Source organism: Syngnathus acus, chromosome 17 (assembly GCF_901709675.1).
Source record: "Syngnathus acus chromosome 17, fSynAcu1.2, whole genome shotgun sequence".
NCBI classification, from domain to species: domain Eukaryota; kingdom Metazoa; phylum Chordata; class Actinopteri; order Syngnathiformes; family Syngnathidae; genus Syngnathus; species Syngnathus acus.
In genome coordinates, this window is record NC_051102.1 from 8,637,994 (window position 1) to 8,654,835 (window position 16,842).

At 42.1% G+C, this 16,842-nt stretch overlaps 2 protein-coding genes and 1 long non-coding RNA gene across 3 annotated transcripts in view; 1 reads left to right on the forward strand and 2 right to left on the reverse strand.

Moving 5' to 3' along the window:
- Positions 1 to 4,644, reverse strand: part of LOC119137693 — a 136,235-nt gene extending 131,591 nt beyond the window's left edge. Inside the window, exon 1 of the long non-coding RNA XR_005100986.1 lies at positions 4,283 to 4,644. This is a non-coding gene — a long non-coding RNA (uncharacterized LOC119137693). The remainder of the gene's footprint in view (positions 1 to 4,282) is intronic.
- A 408-nt stretch (positions 4,645 to 5,052) lies between these two features.
- On the forward strand, positions 5,053 to 9,169 carry ripk1l (receptor (TNFRSF)-interacting serine-threonine kinase 1, like). Its single transcript, XM_037277188.1, has 10 exons — positions 5,053 to 5,499; positions 6,049 to 6,205; positions 6,272 to 6,409; positions 6,475 to 6,706; positions 6,883 to 7,032; positions 7,099 to 7,175; positions 7,252 to 7,327; positions 7,520 to 8,083; positions 8,155 to 8,301; positions 8,421 to 9,169. Exons 1-10 carry the CDS (start codon positions 5,339 to 5,341, stop codon positions 8,714 to 8,716), a joined length of 1,998 nt encoding a protein of 665 aa, XP_037133083.1. The 5' UTR covers positions 5,053 to 5,338; the 3' UTR covers positions 8,717 to 9,169.
- A 100-nt stretch (positions 9,170 to 9,269) lies between these two features.
- opn7a (opsin 7, group member a) lies at positions 9,270 to 16,836 on the reverse strand. The gene is made up of 7 exons (XM_037277199.1): positions 16,719 to 16,836; positions 14,266 to 14,378; positions 13,555 to 13,642; positions 12,841 to 13,003; positions 11,899 to 12,026; positions 10,902 to 11,236; positions 9,270 to 10,190 (listed from the first exon to the last, which is right to left on the reverse strand). Exons 3-7 carry the CDS (start codon positions 13,640 to 13,642, stop codon positions 9,630 to 9,632), a joined length of 1,275 nt encoding a protein of 424 aa, XP_037133094.1. The 5' UTR covers positions 14,266 to 14,378; positions 16,719 to 16,836; the 3' UTR covers positions 9,270 to 9,629.
- Between the last annotated feature and the right edge of the window lie 6 nt (positions 16,837 to 16,842).

Consider the following 16,842-nt stretch of genomic DNA (forward strand, 5'->3'; position numbering starts at 1 on the left):
TTGGGCTAACTAACAATTGTTGCATAAGCATCCTTAATTTAGATACGTTTTAAGTTGTTCCAATTTAAATGACTGAAATAAGTTTTTTTTTTTTTTTTTTACAGTGTGGTCTTGAGGAATGCATTTTGTAAAACATCTTAGAAATGCCATTTCAAATTTAGACTATTACGGTCTAGACGATTCATTGTATGAACCAAAACACTCGTAAAACTAAAGACTGTTTGTGTATGTGTGTGTGTAATCCATACGGTAAGAACATGTCAGCTCATGACTAATCTTTATGATCACACAGCACAAGAACACCCACTAGCCAGCTACACCAAGATGGTGACGGTGCTGATGTTCCGCAAATCGTTTAATCCGGCGGCGGGGTGTTTCCCTGTCGTACTAGTCGCTGGTGTGTTGTGTTAACCGGGGTTGTTCAAACGTGTACGCCGCAGTTGAAATGCATTCCCTCGCATAAAAGCAGGACAGAACACTCTAAAGCTCCTTTAATGGAAGGTCAATATTGCTTTGCAGTTTTCATTTTCACACTTCACGTGGTGCACTTAAGACGGCCTGTGGTCGCTAACACCCGGGTGTTCTTGAATTTGCTCTGAATTGTGAACACAAGCTAGGTGAGGCCTCCGCTTATTTCAGATACAAGCTATTGCTTGAGTGCGTGATTCGCACATCTCAATTTTGGATTAAAATTATTGTTTTAGTTTTTGTATTTATACCAACAACTCTGGATAATCACAACAGTCTACAAATTTGGGGTATTTGGTACATAGAGATGCAACAAAATGTACAAGACAAATGAAGTACCTAATCCTATGAAAATAGTAATTTTTTCAGGATAACTATTATTATATATATGTGTTTATATATTTTTGAAAGAAATGAACTTGAGTTATGCTGGGTTTTTTTGGGGGTTTTTTACAGAAAAACAAAACCTTCCAAGAATCAACCTAATTTTTCTAAACACAAATTTAATGCTAAATTTTTAAATCTACCCAAGTCAAAATTTATTAACAAAAAAGTACTACCGAGAATATAACATGATGATGATTGAATACTTTTTCTGAATTTTTGAGGGGGAAAAACAAAACCTTGACAAGCTGATTTTTTTTCTAATGAGAAAAACTACATCCTTATAAGATTAAGTCAGAATTTTTTAATAATAGTCTGCCTATTTTTTTCAGTTAAAAAAGGTAGAATCAGATGCTGTAATCCTTTTGCCTTCTTACTCGCGCCACTTCTGAGCTAATTCACCTCTGCAAAAGTCAGCTAGCTTAAAACGCCACGAGAACACAAGACATCGTCAACTCATCACGGTGCGCCGCCATGATTACACAAAAGCTGCGAGCAATGACACGCATCTTGAGTAGGACCATGAAATAAATTCTATTTAAGAGACAGTCCGCACAGTTCAACCAAGTCTGACAAAATGTGTAGTTAGCGTGCGTGTTTGTGTTTACAGCTCAGAGCGGAGGAATCTCCCGAGTCCTTCTGTTTATCCTGCTCGGTTCCTGCACGGCTGTGCGGGACACAGCGAGTCAATTCAACGTAAACAACGGCAAAAGGCGGGGGGAGTTGAACCAAAGGAATATCGGTACTGCTTCTATTCGGGATGACTCGGCAGCACATGTCCGCCGCAACCTCTGCACTCGGTGAAACCATTCGAATTGCAGCCAATGTCCTTGGAGCCACATTTGGAGTAAAAGTGACTCTTAACTCGCCGTCTCTCCAGAGCAATTACGCTAAGTTGTGTGTTTATGCTCGCTAATAGGCCCCTAGATGGGCCCGAGCGGTGAGCGACGGCCGCCGCGGCTTCCCGTCGAGCGCAGATCCAGTAGTACCGTATCAGGTGGACCTCGCTGTACTATCAAAGCGCAATCTCCTTGGAGACGACCTCTTATCACAACAAGGACGCTGACCCTGCCTGGCAGCTGCTCCTGGGTGGTCTGGAGGCAAAGCCATACAAGAACGCTGCCTGGCTCGACTGAGAAAAACAGGCGAAGACAGCGCAAAGGCGGACAGATTGGGTCGATAAAGATTGGCTTTTGCAAAAAAAAAAAAGTGGGATTAAAGTAATTGTCCTGGGTTCAAAGAGCAGCTCGGCTAATTAGCCGTTAGCACGTCTGTCTCTGATGACATTTTCGATATGTTTTGAGGTATTTGCAAGTGTCCCTGACCCGGAGCCTTTTAGAGAAAATGGCTAGAAATGGGCGCGGGGGTGTGGCCTGTCCGCGTCTAGCACGTTTCCTGCTTTCCACACCAGCTCTAATTGGAAATACGGGTGGCCTTGTTTATTTGCATGGTTGAAATGCGGCGAGGTTGTATTTATATTTTCATGGCGCGTTCTCAGCAGTGCCGCATTACATAGCCTTCCCTTGAGAGGACTGTGGGAGAGGAGCCCGTTGGGCGAGGGGTTGCACGAGGGAAGGGGTTGCATGAGGTCTTATTTCCTTTGCTTGGTCTTAACATTCAACTTGTGTCTTGAAAACAATAAACAGCGTCATAAGACACATTTTAAGCGACGCAAATATGCTTTCAATGACTGTCCCGCTGAGTAAGATCAATCCAACTATTGCTTGACTTTCACAAAGCAAGCTAGCGAGACCCTCTCGCATGAAGGTCCCATAAGTAGGCGCAGATAAAACTGATCTTAAGATGAGCCGTGTCAGAGCGGTGGCGGGGAGTGTTTATCCATTTCCACTGAAACCCCTTGAGTGCCGGAAGGCCGGGCTTTCTACTCAAGCTGCGGCCACAGAGATCCCGGGCCCGACTCGGGATAAAGTAAACACACACACATATACACACACGAATGCGCTCCTGCAAGGGCTCTCCCCGTCCTCCCCTCTGCCCGTCAGCTGGAGACCACACACTCAGACCACACAGAGTCTGAGAACAGGCCTAGTCAGTCTCACGCAACCTGGCGGCGGAACCGTCACTCGCCGTCTCTTTCGTCACCGCCCGCACTGATCACGTGACACGCCAAACAAAGTATGGCTGTGTCTGGAATTTGTGTGTGTGTGTGGGGGGGGGCATTTAATAAATCAACTCCACTGATCTTAATTGATTGAGGGAATTTGATACCATAAACGTCACGTATAATTTATATTGCTGATTGTATACAGGCTATTAAAAGTAGTCTCATAATTGAAGCCAAGAGTTCCCCAAGGGATCTTTTTATCTCTAAGCTCTAAACCCAAATGAACCATAGCGGTCCCTGCTGGTCATATATTTTACTGCAGTAACCTAGGCAGGTCATGAATTAAAAAAAAATTAAAAAAAGAATTCCACTTTTCCAGATTTATTTAACTCTCGAGTGCGACCTCAGCATTTAGTTTAAGAATTTTAAAATCGTCCCGTCTCATTTTGATTCAAAAACTTGCGCTCTATTCTGCACGATACAATTTTTTCCTTATCAAGCAGCTTTCCACTATTTATTTGAGCACGTCGACTCAGCAAAAGACACCTGAGTGACGAGCGGTGTCGGTGAGTGCCAGAAAGTACATAAAGCGGCAAATGAGGTCAACGGCCCCCTAACCGCGGGGTCAACAAGCAGGATCAGAGTCGGCGAAGGTTAAGTAAAACTGTCATCAAATTACGGGCGGGGGGCTCGCTAATACCCCACTTGAAAAACATGCTTAGGCCTTGAGTCTGGTGTAAGGTTACCAAAGGTATGTTAAAGTAAGCACAAGCAGTTTGAGTAAAATACATGTACAAGGTTAGCACAACTCACTTTAAAACAATATCATAAAAATGAGAAGGGCTGTAGACACGCTAGGAAAGAGCAAGCTTAAAAAACCCCAAATTAAATCGACCAAATTTATATAAACTCATTTACAACACGTTCTTGCTGTACACACGTTTTCAATACATGAGGCGATAAAATACTGCAATTGTCATTTCTACCCAGTAGAGGGCGCTGTTGTAAAGTCATCACTTCAAGTAATACATTTTGGAGGTACGTTTGACAAGTTCCTCGTCCATTTTAGACATTTTAAACTGCACTAAAAACGACACGAGTAAAGCTGAAATCAAATAACGAGTCGTTTTTTTGTCTTCAATTTTTCATAACCGCTTCTAAACAAATTCCAAAAGAGACATGGACGCTTGCCCTGGTAGAGAGCAACTCAAGTAAGCTTGCTGCACCTTCATCAACAGAAATTATACAGTATATGCACTTCCAGCAAATTGCACACGCAGTTGGGAAGAAATTTGGCCGCACGCAAAAATAAACCTTGAATGTCAAATACAGCTGAGCATGGAGAAAAAATGAATGCAACCTTACCTGGATATTTTTTGAAGAGACGTCATTGCTCCACCATCCAGTCCAGAGAAGAAAAATCCCACGAAGCTCTCGTTTTGCTTTTCTCATTGTGCGCAATAAACTTGGCAAACAAATCGAAATCCGTTAACTCCATAGCACGCGGCCGCCGTTAAACTGGTTGCTAAGTAAGTTAGCATTAGCTCCTACCTGCGCACCACAACAGGTGTCGCCCCGCCCCGACACACCTGTTCCAAATTGGACTTCTCAGTTTGCTGATCAGCGCTTGCTAAATTCATGCATATGTATGTTGCATCTAATTATTGTTGCATAATTGTTGCAAATCCAGATTTTTTTTATTTATTTATTACGCTGATGATTCCACTCTGCTGTGCGATTGCCTGCTATAAAATAAAAAAGAAGTATTTTTTAATTTGCCATTTTCCACTTAATATCAATGTATGTCATCAATGCTTGCATTCTCAAACATCCACTTAAGAAAATTCAATCTTTAAGGAACAAATTGATTGCTTTACCTCTCCCCTACGTTGTTTTCTTTTTTTCTTCTAAAACTTGAAATGTCAAATATAAAAGGCAAACACAATGATTTAATCAAGTGTATTTTATTGCTAGCATCTGTACTTCTTCCTATGAACAGTGTGTGAGTACTTTACTTTAGCCATAGCCCGTTTTTAGTTGGACAATGCTTTAATTTATTATGTGCAGCACGATCGAGGCGCAACTATCTGTCCTGCTCTGAATTCGACTTGAATGACTGGCCGTAGTTTTTTTTTTTTCTTCTTTTATCTTTTCTTCTACGTCACTTACGCAATTCCGGGAAAGGAGAGTTGAAATAACATATTTTTATGGCGATTGCTCCCCTTTCCCTGCACCACTTTTGCTCGTTCGTTGCTTTTAGGACTGTTGCTAAAGTTACGGGAAGCTAGTTTAACAGTTGTGTTAGCGTCGGAACTTTTAGTCGCATTTCTGCCTCGCTCTCATGTGACGAGCTCCCTTCCGCGGTACATTGGTTTTTGTTACTATATTATTACACCGTTCGGGTTGTTTTAAGGTGGAATTATGGCCACTGCTACGCCGTCTTCGCTCCAGCTGCAAGCGACAGATGTGATTCGAAAAGAACACCTGGACGAAGGAGGTTTTGGAGAGGTGTACCTGTGTTACCACGTCCGCCTCGGTCCTGTGGTGATGAAGACCATGTATACGGGCAAACTTCGAAATGAGTATGTATTTTTACATATATTCCCTGTGGGGATTCCCCGTTTTCGATATGCAAAATTGCACATTTTGGATCACGTGCCAGGGAAGACGCTGCAAGATTATTTGAATCAAAATGCTTTTATTAATTAGGGAGGGTGAGGGGCGAACTAGTTGTAGTTGAAGTAGTCGTTCAGGGAAGTATGTGATCTGGCTTCCGCCGATGTCTCAAGTTCCCCATTACTATTGCAGAACGAAACTAAAACTGATCTGCAACACAACTTTGTACCTTTGACCTCATATTTAACATGGAACTGCCTAGTTGGATAAGAATAGGACAAAATGCCCCAAAAGTACCATTTTTGTGTGTTCTAAAATGAACCAAATGACTGATAGTTTGCATTAACATACAACCTAAACTACAATTTCATTACTTGTGGGTGTGGTACCATTGCGAAATACAAATACGGCTTTAATTTGGCCATACCCGACATTACTGAGAAAGCATATTCAAAACTGACTTGTCGCTGAGAACGTCTGCAAATCTCTTCTCCATTCTCTCCAAATATAACCAGGGATAGTAAGCGCTCTCTGCTGGAGGAAGGTAATATCATGGCGAGCCTGAACCACCAACGGGTGGTCAAGTTGCTGGGCGTTATCATGGAGGACCGAGGCTGCTCTTTGGTCATGGAGTTGATGCCCAGGGGCAACCTTCTGGCCATGCTGGAGACGGTTAGTGCCATGCCAATTTACAGTTTACGTATGATGAATTCTAATACATGCTTTCCTGCTATGTAGGTGACTGTGCCAATATCCATCAAGGGGAGAATTATTTTAGAAATCTTGGAAGGGATGGTTTACCTCACCGAGAAGAAAGTCATACATAAGGACATCAAACCGGACAACATTTTAATTGACAAAGATTTTCACATCAAGGTAAAAATGTTCTCCCCGCTATTACGTGCTTTCCCCCGCAATAACCGTTGTCCCGCATTGTCCAGATCGCCGACCTTGGCCTTGCCGCCTGCAAGACGTGGAGAAAACTCACCAAGGAGGAATCCCAGAAGAGGAGTCACCTGGGCCTGTCAGACAGGACGAGGGCTGCCGGCACGCTAAGCTACATGGCGCCCGAGCACTTGGAGAGCGTCCACGCCGTCTCCACCGAGAAGTCCGACGTCTATAGCTTTGCTATTGTCGTCTGGGTCATCGTCACAGGCAAAGAGCCGTATGCAAGTAAGTTGACATCAAATATTGATTTCTGTTGTCTTGCTTTCATCTGCTCCCCTAAAAACCTACATTGTCATCTGAGTTTATTTCCCAGGAGAAAATTTCTTTCGCAATCAGCAGCAAACCGATAACCAGGAACTAGTTAGATCAAACCGGTTTGCATTTTTTTTTTTGTGTTCCAGATGCCAGGAATGAAGATCAAATCAGTCAGTGCGTCCGCAATGGCAACCGCCCAGCGATGGACCTCATCCCCGACCAAACGCCGGAAGAGATCTCAAACCTCATGGTGAGGTGTTGGGTACACAATCCGCTGCAAAGACCGACATTTCTCGGTAGGCTTGATTTCAAACGTAGCTCGTTGCAGAGGTGACTTCCTCACTCGACTCCTTTCCCAACAGAGGCCTACCACCGCTTTTGTCCCTTCTACGAGACCAATCTCGCACCACATGTGGACAAAGATTTAGTTCATCTACAGGTGAATGAATATTTGCCATACTTGTGTTACGCCCATGACAATATTTAGAATGTCTGATCTCAATATTTCAACGCAGGCTCTGTACGAAGGCCCGGATCAGCTTGTGGAAAAGATGAAGTCTTTAGTGATAACCGATGAATGTATCTCCATGGGTAAGCCTCGATGTTTATCTGCCATTTTAGTTATTCCGTCAATGTTGGTTTGATAAACCTTTGCAAGTAATATGTCAGAAGTTCAACTCATAAAGTCAACTATTTCATGATTGTATTTGTCCAAATTTTGATGTCAAATGCTTCTCATGCTGAGAAATTAAAACTGATGTTTCTCCTCCTCTTATCTTATAGACGGTCCAGCTTTTCTGAAGAGCACAGACAAAAGCGTCAATGGGCCGGTCGAAGACAGTATTGAGGACAGTGATGCCCTTGAATGTGAGACCAATGTAGCGTCTCTGGCAGCCACCAGTGAACCAGACCCAGAAGGCTCTTTAGAGGAAAAACTGCAACAGGAGTTAAACTACCACATACACGGCAGCTACAACCGAGACAGCACGTCTGACTTTGTCACTAAACCGCACCGGAGAAGCTTCCCAGATAGTCTGTCTAGTTTTACAAATAACACTCTTAGACCACCAGAGCGCGACACACCGTCCTCCGTCCAGTCCTGGACAAAAGCGGAACCTGTGCAGCCTAGTAGCCAAGACTGCACTGGGTATTCCTGCCTCCGAGAGTCGATGACCACTTCCACGGCAAAGTCATCCCTCATCCATACGTCTGCTAGCAACAATTCCTTGCCACCTTTCAATCAGCAACATCCGGATTCCCGCTATCACCGCCTGCAGTCCTGGCCTACGTCCTCAGTGCCTGAAACGTCATGGGGTGCTAGCAACTACGGTGCAGCCCAAGAGTCCGGTACGTAGAAGACCACGTTCAGTATAGGAGAATTTCTGATGACACTAACGTTAATTGTCTTGATCTTGAAGGGTCGCTTCACATCAGTCATGCAAGGGGGATCCAGATCGGTAACAACAACAGCCTCAATATCCACTACGGCAACTCAAACGTTTCTTCATTTCATCCTGGTCACATCTGGACCAGTTCTCAGCTCAAAGAAGGAATTCAGAAATATGGTAAGTCAGATGTAGAGGTTGAACTTATTCAGGTTAACCCAAAACAGTCAATCAAATGGGATCAATGACGGATCCTTGCGGAACACCGCATTTGACTTACTTTCACTTTTCACGCGTAGAGGACCGCGCTGTGACCGAAGAGCACCTTGACGTACTGAGGAAAAACATCGGCGCCAACTGGAAGTTTTGCGCACGGCATCTGGGTTTGAGCGAGGTGGAAATAGAGACCATCGAGCACGACTTCCACTCGGACGGCCTGTCAGAGATGGTGCACCAGACACTGCAACACTGGAAACGGACCGGAGGGAGTCTCGGCTGTAAAATTGGGAAGCTTTGCCACGCTCTCGAAGGCACCGTAGAAGCTAGCGTGATTCAGAAAATATTGCACATTTGCGCTTCTACTCCCAATATCTAATGAACTTCTTTTTTTTGTAGTTCTTCTCAGATTTGACAAAGTCTCTTGTAGGAAGTCAAAATGAAATATTCTCTTGTAATAATAATAAATCAGCCCAAGATAAATCATTTTAAAACTTTACCCAGCGTGAACGTGACATGTCTGATTTGATTGGAGGCTCGAAGTGACATTTTATCAAGAACTTTGAAGGAGCTGGGAAAAGAGTTGATGAATGTATTTTTTTTTTTTTAATCACAAAAACATGCATTGAAGCAGGTACTGTATATGTAGACTTTTTAAATCAAATTTGTAAAGGTTTAAATTCATCTCACAACATTTTATTGCTCTGTACTTACTGTTTTAAATATTTGAGACTTTTTTTCACGCTATAATTCCACAATCAATTTCTATGCTGTTTTTCCCAATTTCTCAATTAAATCAATAAAATGGGCGCCTGCGCTCTCTCAAAGTGAATTTTGCTAATCAGTGACGAATGACCCAATCAATCTGCAAAACAAACACTGTTGTGAATAAGTATTGTTAAAAAGAAGCCCTCCGTGAGTTTCAAGAACAATCCCATTCTTGGCAATGCTGTTTATTGTGTTAATTAATTAACCCACAGCAACAAACTATAGATAATATTTATCAACTTTTGAGTGGAGTACTTTGTATCTGCTGTGAATGGTTTAATATGCAACTATGACTGTTCAACTGTTTGCATAAAAAGGGCAAAGTGGGCACATGCAGTAAAAACATCTCAATATTGTTGGGGGGGGGGACACAAATAGAAGACTTTTTTTTTTTCTTTTTAGTGCCACTTTTGACCTGGGGACACCCTGTACACATTAATATGTAGTGACACCAAGGTTAATATGATATGCCGTGGCTTTTAATTTCACATTCCTGAACAATATTTTGTGTATTGCTCATTTAATTATTGTGTAAATGAAGGCCAAGCCACTTTTGCTTGGCCTGGAACCATCTCCAAGTTAATGTTAAGACTGTCTGGAGTTCGTTTTGAGCACGTCGGGCACAGCAGGGACCTGGTGCGGCTCACACTTGGACCGACTCTCTCCTTGAATAATTTTGCAAAGGGAGCGGGATTAACGCCAGCGTCCATTGGAGGACATCGCCCGGAGCAGCGTTCAACAGTATCCTTGTGACATTTCAGCACGACCACTGGCGAGTTGGGTAACGGGAACTGCTCAGTCCTTCTTTGGACTAACTGAAGTCTCACCTTGACTCTTGGCTGGCAGCAGCATTTTCCCGTGGAGTTCTTGAGAGCGCCAAGGTTCCTGAAAAATACCTTGCGAAAGTTAGGCCTGAGTGTGAGGTAGATGATGGGGTTGTAGATAGTGGAGGTCTTGGCGAACATGGCCGGCACGGCGAAGGCCAGAGGCGGGATGTCGTCGATGTCGCCGAAGGAAGCCCACATGGAGACCAGAGCGTACGGGCTCCACGCCACAAAGAACCCAATGCAGACCGCCACGCTTAACTGAGGGCAAAGAGCACACAACACATACGTGAAGAGCATTTTAAGAAGTGCTGTGAGGGACACACAAATATGATGCAACACGTTGGGTATCTTTGATGATCTATGGATTCAATTTGGGGAAATTTCAGGATACGTTATTGGTTACTTAATCATTGTGGATGTCTGCTGATGAGTTTATCGGTGAAGGTGGCACTGGCTTCTCATCCATTAAAGCGCATCCGGAGTCAATTCTTTCTTATGAAAGCACTCTCCGATGTGGCGCCTTGGGCGAGATTTTACTGCGCCCCCTCCCACACACACACATTTACGATTTACATATTCCTGCAAAAGAAATCCAAAAGCATTGTTTATACAATTGTCTTGAATTTCTGTGGTAATGTCAATCAACTTAAAAAATAAAATACCAGACTAACTTTTGTTTTTTTTAAATTAGTAGAAGGAGCACACTTGCCGCTCATTTAAAATTTTGGAGCAGCAACTTGCACAGTTTACTTTACATTTCCGAAAATGTTCAATCTAATTGTAATTCTGCCGATACCAGCCACCGATACTTAAGGGGGAAAAAGTCCTCCTGGTCAGGAGTTGAATAGCTACACTATTGAAATGACGTGACAGTTTTCTTCCACAGATGATTCCTGCCTTTAAGTTTCATATCACATATGCTCTTTCATTCTACTAAAACACTTTTACTCTCTATCATTTTTTGTTTACCTTGATAATAATAATCTGGATGCTACTCATGTGCATGTGTCTGGAGGCATGCTGCTTCATGGTCTTGTGCGACGCGTGCACGGTGGCGAGGATGCCCGCGTAGGACGCCAGCATGACGACGCACGGAAGGATGTAGCAGAAGAAGAAGAGCACCACGGTATAGGAGCGCGCTGTCGGCAGCTGATTGGACAGACGCCAGTCGATGCAGCAGGCGGTGCCGTAGGGCTCCGGCCCGTACTCGCCCCAGTGGCCCAGCGGGCAGCAGGCGAACAACAACGCGTAGAGCCAAGCGCAGGCGACGAGGAGACGGCCGTGAAGGCAATTGAACCGGTTTCCTGTGGACGTAGTAACATTATTTTAGATTCCAGGAATGTGCGCGTTTCAAAGAAAGAAGGCGCTTTGACTTTTTATAAGGAATAATTGAAAAAGTGATTCAATTATTTCAGGATCTAATGAGACAATTCAATCAATTACTGGAGCCTTTTTACTTCATTAAAATACAACGGATGCAGTGGCGACATTGTGGTTCTATTGCCATACAAATGCCACAATACCGCAACACCGATACCACTTGACCAGCTTGACATCTGGTAAACTTTCCGGGCAGGTTGAGTAGCATCCGTGTTGTCTGTCGAGCAAGCGACAGCTCCCTGAAACCCTGAAGAGGTTAAGTGCTGTCGAAAATTGCTCCGCGTGTCGCTATACGTTTTTAATTGCACCCCCATCCAATTGCTGGTTCTGTTTTAATAGAAGTCATTAAATCACACAATGGCAAGCAAGCGCAGTTGAACAGTTGGCTTGATCAAAGCCTTCTGTGCCGCCAGTCGGGAGCAAAACATTGTGGAGGTCAAGCAGGGGACTCCATTGCACAAGCGATATTCGCGGGCGGGTCATCAAAGAGGGTTTTAGCGCGCGGCTCTCGGCGGAGGGATTAGCGGGAAAATCAACAATGGGCCATTTAGGGATTCCGCCGTGCATCTTTTGGTGGAAGACTTACCGTACAGTGGAAAGCACACTTTGATAAAGCACACCACGCTGAGCAGGGTGAGAGTGCTCAGACTGCAGATGCCAAACAGCATGCCGCAGAAGGCGTAGATGGAGCAAGCCGTATTCCCGTACAGCCACCTGCGTGGGAGGGCAAAAGGAAGGCAGGGAGAAAAGCACAAGGATCAATGACGTAGGATGCGGCTGAGTGTGAAAAGGAAACGTGCATTGGCACGCCACGCACTACTGTTAACGGTGGAAACAAATCCAAGGTGCCCAACAATTGATGTCCTTGAACAACTCAAATTCACAGGACACGGTTAGAATAGAAGAATAGGGAACGTAATTTCGATTTCTTTGTGTGTCTTGGCATGTGAAGAAATTGACAATAAAGCAGACTTTGACTTTGAATAGAAGAATAGAATGCCTTTCATTGTCATTTTACAACTTAGTTGTACAACGAAATTTGGAGAGCTGCTCCCTTCCTAGTGCAAACATACAAACATTTTTAAAAAACTATAAAAGGAAGTCTGAGAATAAAAGTGAAAAATCTTATTTACAGTATAACTATAAGTCTAAGAATGAAGGTCCAAACTATTAGTCCAAAACATTGATGTATAATCAATTTGAAATACTGATTCATTTATTGCTCGTCTTTATGAAAATATACGTGGGAAGAGCATCTTGGAAAAAAAAATATATATATATATATATATATATATATATAGTATATATATAGTATATATATAGTATACATATATATATATATATAGTATACATATATATATAGTATATAGTATACATATATATATAGTATATATATATATACATACATATATATATATATATAGTATACATATATATATATATATATAGTATACATATACATATATATATATATATATATATATATATATATATATATATATATAATTAACACGATAGGCCGGGTTACCTGTGGTAGAAGCTGGATGTTACGGCCATCGGGTAGAGAGAGAGAGTCAGGCCCAGGTCGCTGACAGCTAAGTTGATGATGAAGAACTCGGCCGGCTTCAGGACATGTTTTTTCTTGTAGGACACATACAGCAGAGTGCTGTTGCCAAACACCGAGCATATTCCTGCGCAAAAAAAGTGTGTCAACCACAGCAGAAAGACTAGACTGACTTTTAATCTTTAGCAATAAAAGTACACTTTTTATTGCCAAAGATTAAAAGTCAGACACGTTTCAATTTTGAGCTCGTTTGAACGCTGTTGCTAATCAAAACCAAAGCACTCTCATTGTTTCTCATTAAAGATTGTAAGACTTGTTTATACGGGAACCCCCGCTGTACTGTGCATAAACAAATAAAATTAATGAGGATTAAATCTTTCATATTGTGGCTCCCAAAGGGAGGTTCGTTGAAAGGTAAATATTATGTCACCGTCAAACATGTAAACATGAATGTGTGTGTGTGTGTTTTTCCCCTTGCATGCTTTGGATGATTCTGTGCAACACACAAATTGCATATTTCTCCTTGCTTGGGGAAAAACGACTATTTGCGTGTACCTCATACATACTAAACATGCGGATACAGAAAATGAAACGCAAGCGGCGCCACGATCCACACGACTAAGTAGCCGAGCAATTTACAGAGGTATCAGGCTGAAAATTATTTTTTGTTTTACTCACCAAAGAGAGAATACACCACAGCCACGGTGATGTCCAGAGGCACGGGGATGTTGGACTGGAAGGCGGTGTCGTCATTCAGCCATCCCATCTGAACACAACAAATCCATCACTGGCTGATATTTTTTTGTCGCCCTTTTTAAAATTGCGCTTCGGTGAAGTCAAGTGTAAACGGTCAATTAAGTGTTGGATTTTCTCAGATACTCAGAAACTCAGATAGAGAAATACAGAATGAAGGCTCTACTCTTTGTTAGGCTGCATAACAAATGATGTGCCTTTAACCATTAATAATGTTTTTAATTCTGTAATTATACTGTGGAGTTCAGATTTAAGACAACCTCAATTTTGAAACTCACCAATATCAAATTCAATGAAAGATTATCTTAAAATGGACTCAATGTGGACTGTCGTGGTCGCCAAGGTGACGTTATCGACTGGCAGATAAGCATTTAACAATTTGTAGCTTTATTAGAAAATGTAAATGCATATAACAAATTAATTAAAATACATAAAATTTGGTTTTCTTTCTTCCATTGGAAAAAAAATCTCACTTGTTTAAATGACATTACCAAAGTGTGCCACACAGTTGAACTACCCGTCCAATAATTTGACAGATTACTAGTTCAAAAACAAAATATCATGGAGGTCATAATGTCACCATGAAGACAAATTATAACATTAGGAACAACATTACAATGCTGCGGTCGTTCTTACCTTGCGTCTTCAATTGGCCCCAGATAAGCTCCTGAATCAATTCGGGGGGAAAACAAAATGCCACTGGAGGGGCGGGTGACGTGTCGGCTCCAAAAAAAAGTGTCCCGGATGCGCTGAGAAGCAAAGTGGACAGCATTTGAACGTCGGATGCTACTGACACACACTTGAGAGAGAGAGAGAGAGAATGTGATGGAGAGGCTGCTCTGCTCTCCGGTGAGCTTCTCAGCACCCCTCCACGAAGCCCCCCCCCTCAGCGCGACGCCCACAGACTCCAGCGTGATGACGCCAGCAGCCGCAATATCCATCCAGATGTGATTCCCAACTCCGGACTTGGTCTTGTTTTTATTATTATTATTTTAGAGACAGTTTGCTAACAGCAAACCTCTTTTTGTTTTATAGTCAGTTTCGCTTTAGACAGTAACACAACACGTTAACTGAACTGAATTGAACATTTGGGGATACATGTTGATGCGTGTCATCTGTCATCCATAGCCAATATTGGCATTTCGAAGCTTTGGACCTGAGGGTAAAATACTGACTGAACTAAAGGGGTCCAAGGAATGACCCTTGAGGGACCCCACATGTCATGGCCATTTGCTTTTTCCACTTTCTGAGTTTCCGTGATCAACAAATGCTGCATTAAGAATCAGTGAGTCTCACACTGACACCTAGCCTTGGCTTTTGTTATTCCATTTTCTCCTTAATTAATTTTGTTGATTGTTTTCCAACAATGTTGCAAAACAACAATTACTTAAGGCTGCTGGTTGATTTCCACCGCTCATCTTTTTTATTTCTGTGGCCCTGAGTGATTTTCCCGCCAGGGCTATCCATTTAGTGAGTAACGCGCTGCCTCACTTTGCCTCGTGCTGGACAAAAAAGCGCCACAGGCAGATGCGGTTGAAGTAACCAGGGCTCTTTGAAAGATGGTGCTAATTTACAATCTGGCATTTTGTCCCACATGTCAGAAGATGCGCAATGAAATGGCCTCAAGCACAATAAGAACTGGGTGTTTTGTTGTTTGTTGAGTGGGAGCAACCTCGCCAAACATATTGCCATGTTTGGCCCCGACCTTGCAAATCGGAACACAGCGTGGAGGGAAGAATGACAGCACGACGGAGATGCTCTCGCGTCAGAGTCATTGATTTGCCCGTGACAAGGAGTCAAGCAGGCTGCAAAGATGTGCATGCCATTGTTAGTAAAGGGTCATGAAGTTCAGGGAAGTTGTTTGGTACAGCTGGATCTTAGTTGTATTCTCTATGTAGTCCTTTTTTTCTTTTTGAACACGATTTTTTAAACTTATTTGTAAAAATGTATTAAGTTGCATCTAAGCCTTGTTCATTAATACCAACAAATACATATATATATATATGTATATTATATTCAATCTTGCCGAAGTTTTGAATTTTTAAAAAGTAAAAAAATCATTTGAAAATCAGATGTCTTTTTTTTTCTCGTCTCAATTGCCGATTAAAAAAAGTAGGCCACTTCTGTAGATAGCATTTGTAGTTAAGTACATTAAGAACATCGGGGAGAAACAAATAGAAGAGGTATTGGACGCAACTTCATGATTTTTTAGGTCACTCTCAGGACACCGAATCGACTGATGCAATTGATTCTTAGAAGCCTAAAGACGACCACAACAGGCCAGTTTGAATCGATTCACTGCTCTCACAGTGAAATGACGTGAACGAAGCATTTTAGGTCACAGCACTAATTGTTTTTTTTAAAACATGGTTTTGTTTTAAAAAAAAAATATATATATATATTGTTTTTTTTATTTTTTATTTAAATAAGTATTTTTAATTATGATTTTTTTTAGGTGAGATATATGTAGGTTTTGGGGTTGTATCTGTGATTATAAAACAAATTATGTCCCAGCTGTGTTTTTATTTATTTTCAGTTTTAGACCATATTCGACATTTGCTTTTTATAGCTCACATTTTCAATTATTTTATTTTAGGTCACATCTATAGTTTTTTTTTTTTTTTAAATATTATTCTTAGGTCTCATTCAGCTGCTCATTTTGCAAAAAGTAAAGGAACCTCATCAGTCCCACTCCATTAGCTACATCTCTGCCTTTAAGTGATATAAAGCATAGTGCCCCGAAATATCAATAAGTAATCAGCGACATCTAAAATAACTATTCGGTTTGTATGATTTTGATGACCGATTTTGTTGGCGTCTGCTTTGGCCCCCATTTACAGCACATATTTTCTAGGCTGCCAAACTAGGCTACCATTATTCACAACAAAAATTGAAGTTTTAAAAAAAAAAAAAAAAACTCTTCAACAGGACACGTTAAGATTTTTAAGGAGATAGCAGAGCCATTTAAAGTGATTGTATCATTTTGACCCTTTGGTAAGCTGTCAATCATTCACCTGTGCATCACGTGCATGCTATGAAACTCCCACCACGCAAACGACTTTTGCAACATGAAATGAGCTCTCACTTACCACGGCATCATTAATTATTGCTGGACATGGCGGGAGGAACATGTGTGGTCGTATCATGGGTGCTTCACATCGCGCTTTTGTTGGGTGGCGCCGCATTGTGCATGGTGAGAAAACAGAAAAAAAA

What these genes read in the sequence shown, in the direction of transcription:
- ripk1l (XM_037277188.1), top strand. Translation starts at nt 5,339, where the DNA reads ATGGCCACTGCTACGCCGTCTTCGCTCCAGCTGCAAGCGACAGATGTG. An exon ending in CGGTGCAGCCCAAGAGTCCG is followed by an intron (nt 8,084 to 8,154) that starts GTACGTAGAAGA and finishes TTGATCTTGAAG; the next exon opens with GGTCGCTTCACATCAGTCAT. An exon ending in AGAAGGAATTCAGAAATATG is followed by an intron (nt 8,302 to 8,420) that starts GTAAGTCAGATG and finishes TTTCACGCGTAG; the next exon opens with AGGACCGCGCTGTGACCGAA.
- opn7a (XM_037277199.1), bottom strand. Translation starts at nt 13,642, where the DNA reads ATGGGATGGCTGAATGACGACACCGCCTTCCAGTCCAACATCCCCGTG. An exon ending in ACATCCAGCTTCTACCACAG is followed by an intron (nt 12,027 to 12,840) that starts GTAACCCGGCCT and finishes CCTCCCACGCAG; the next exon opens with GTGGCTGTACGGGAATACGG. An exon ending in AGTGTGCTTTCCACTGTACG is followed by an intron (nt 11,237 to 11,898) that starts GTAAGTCTTCCA and finishes CTACGTCCACAG; the next exon opens with GAAACCGGTTCAATTGCCTT.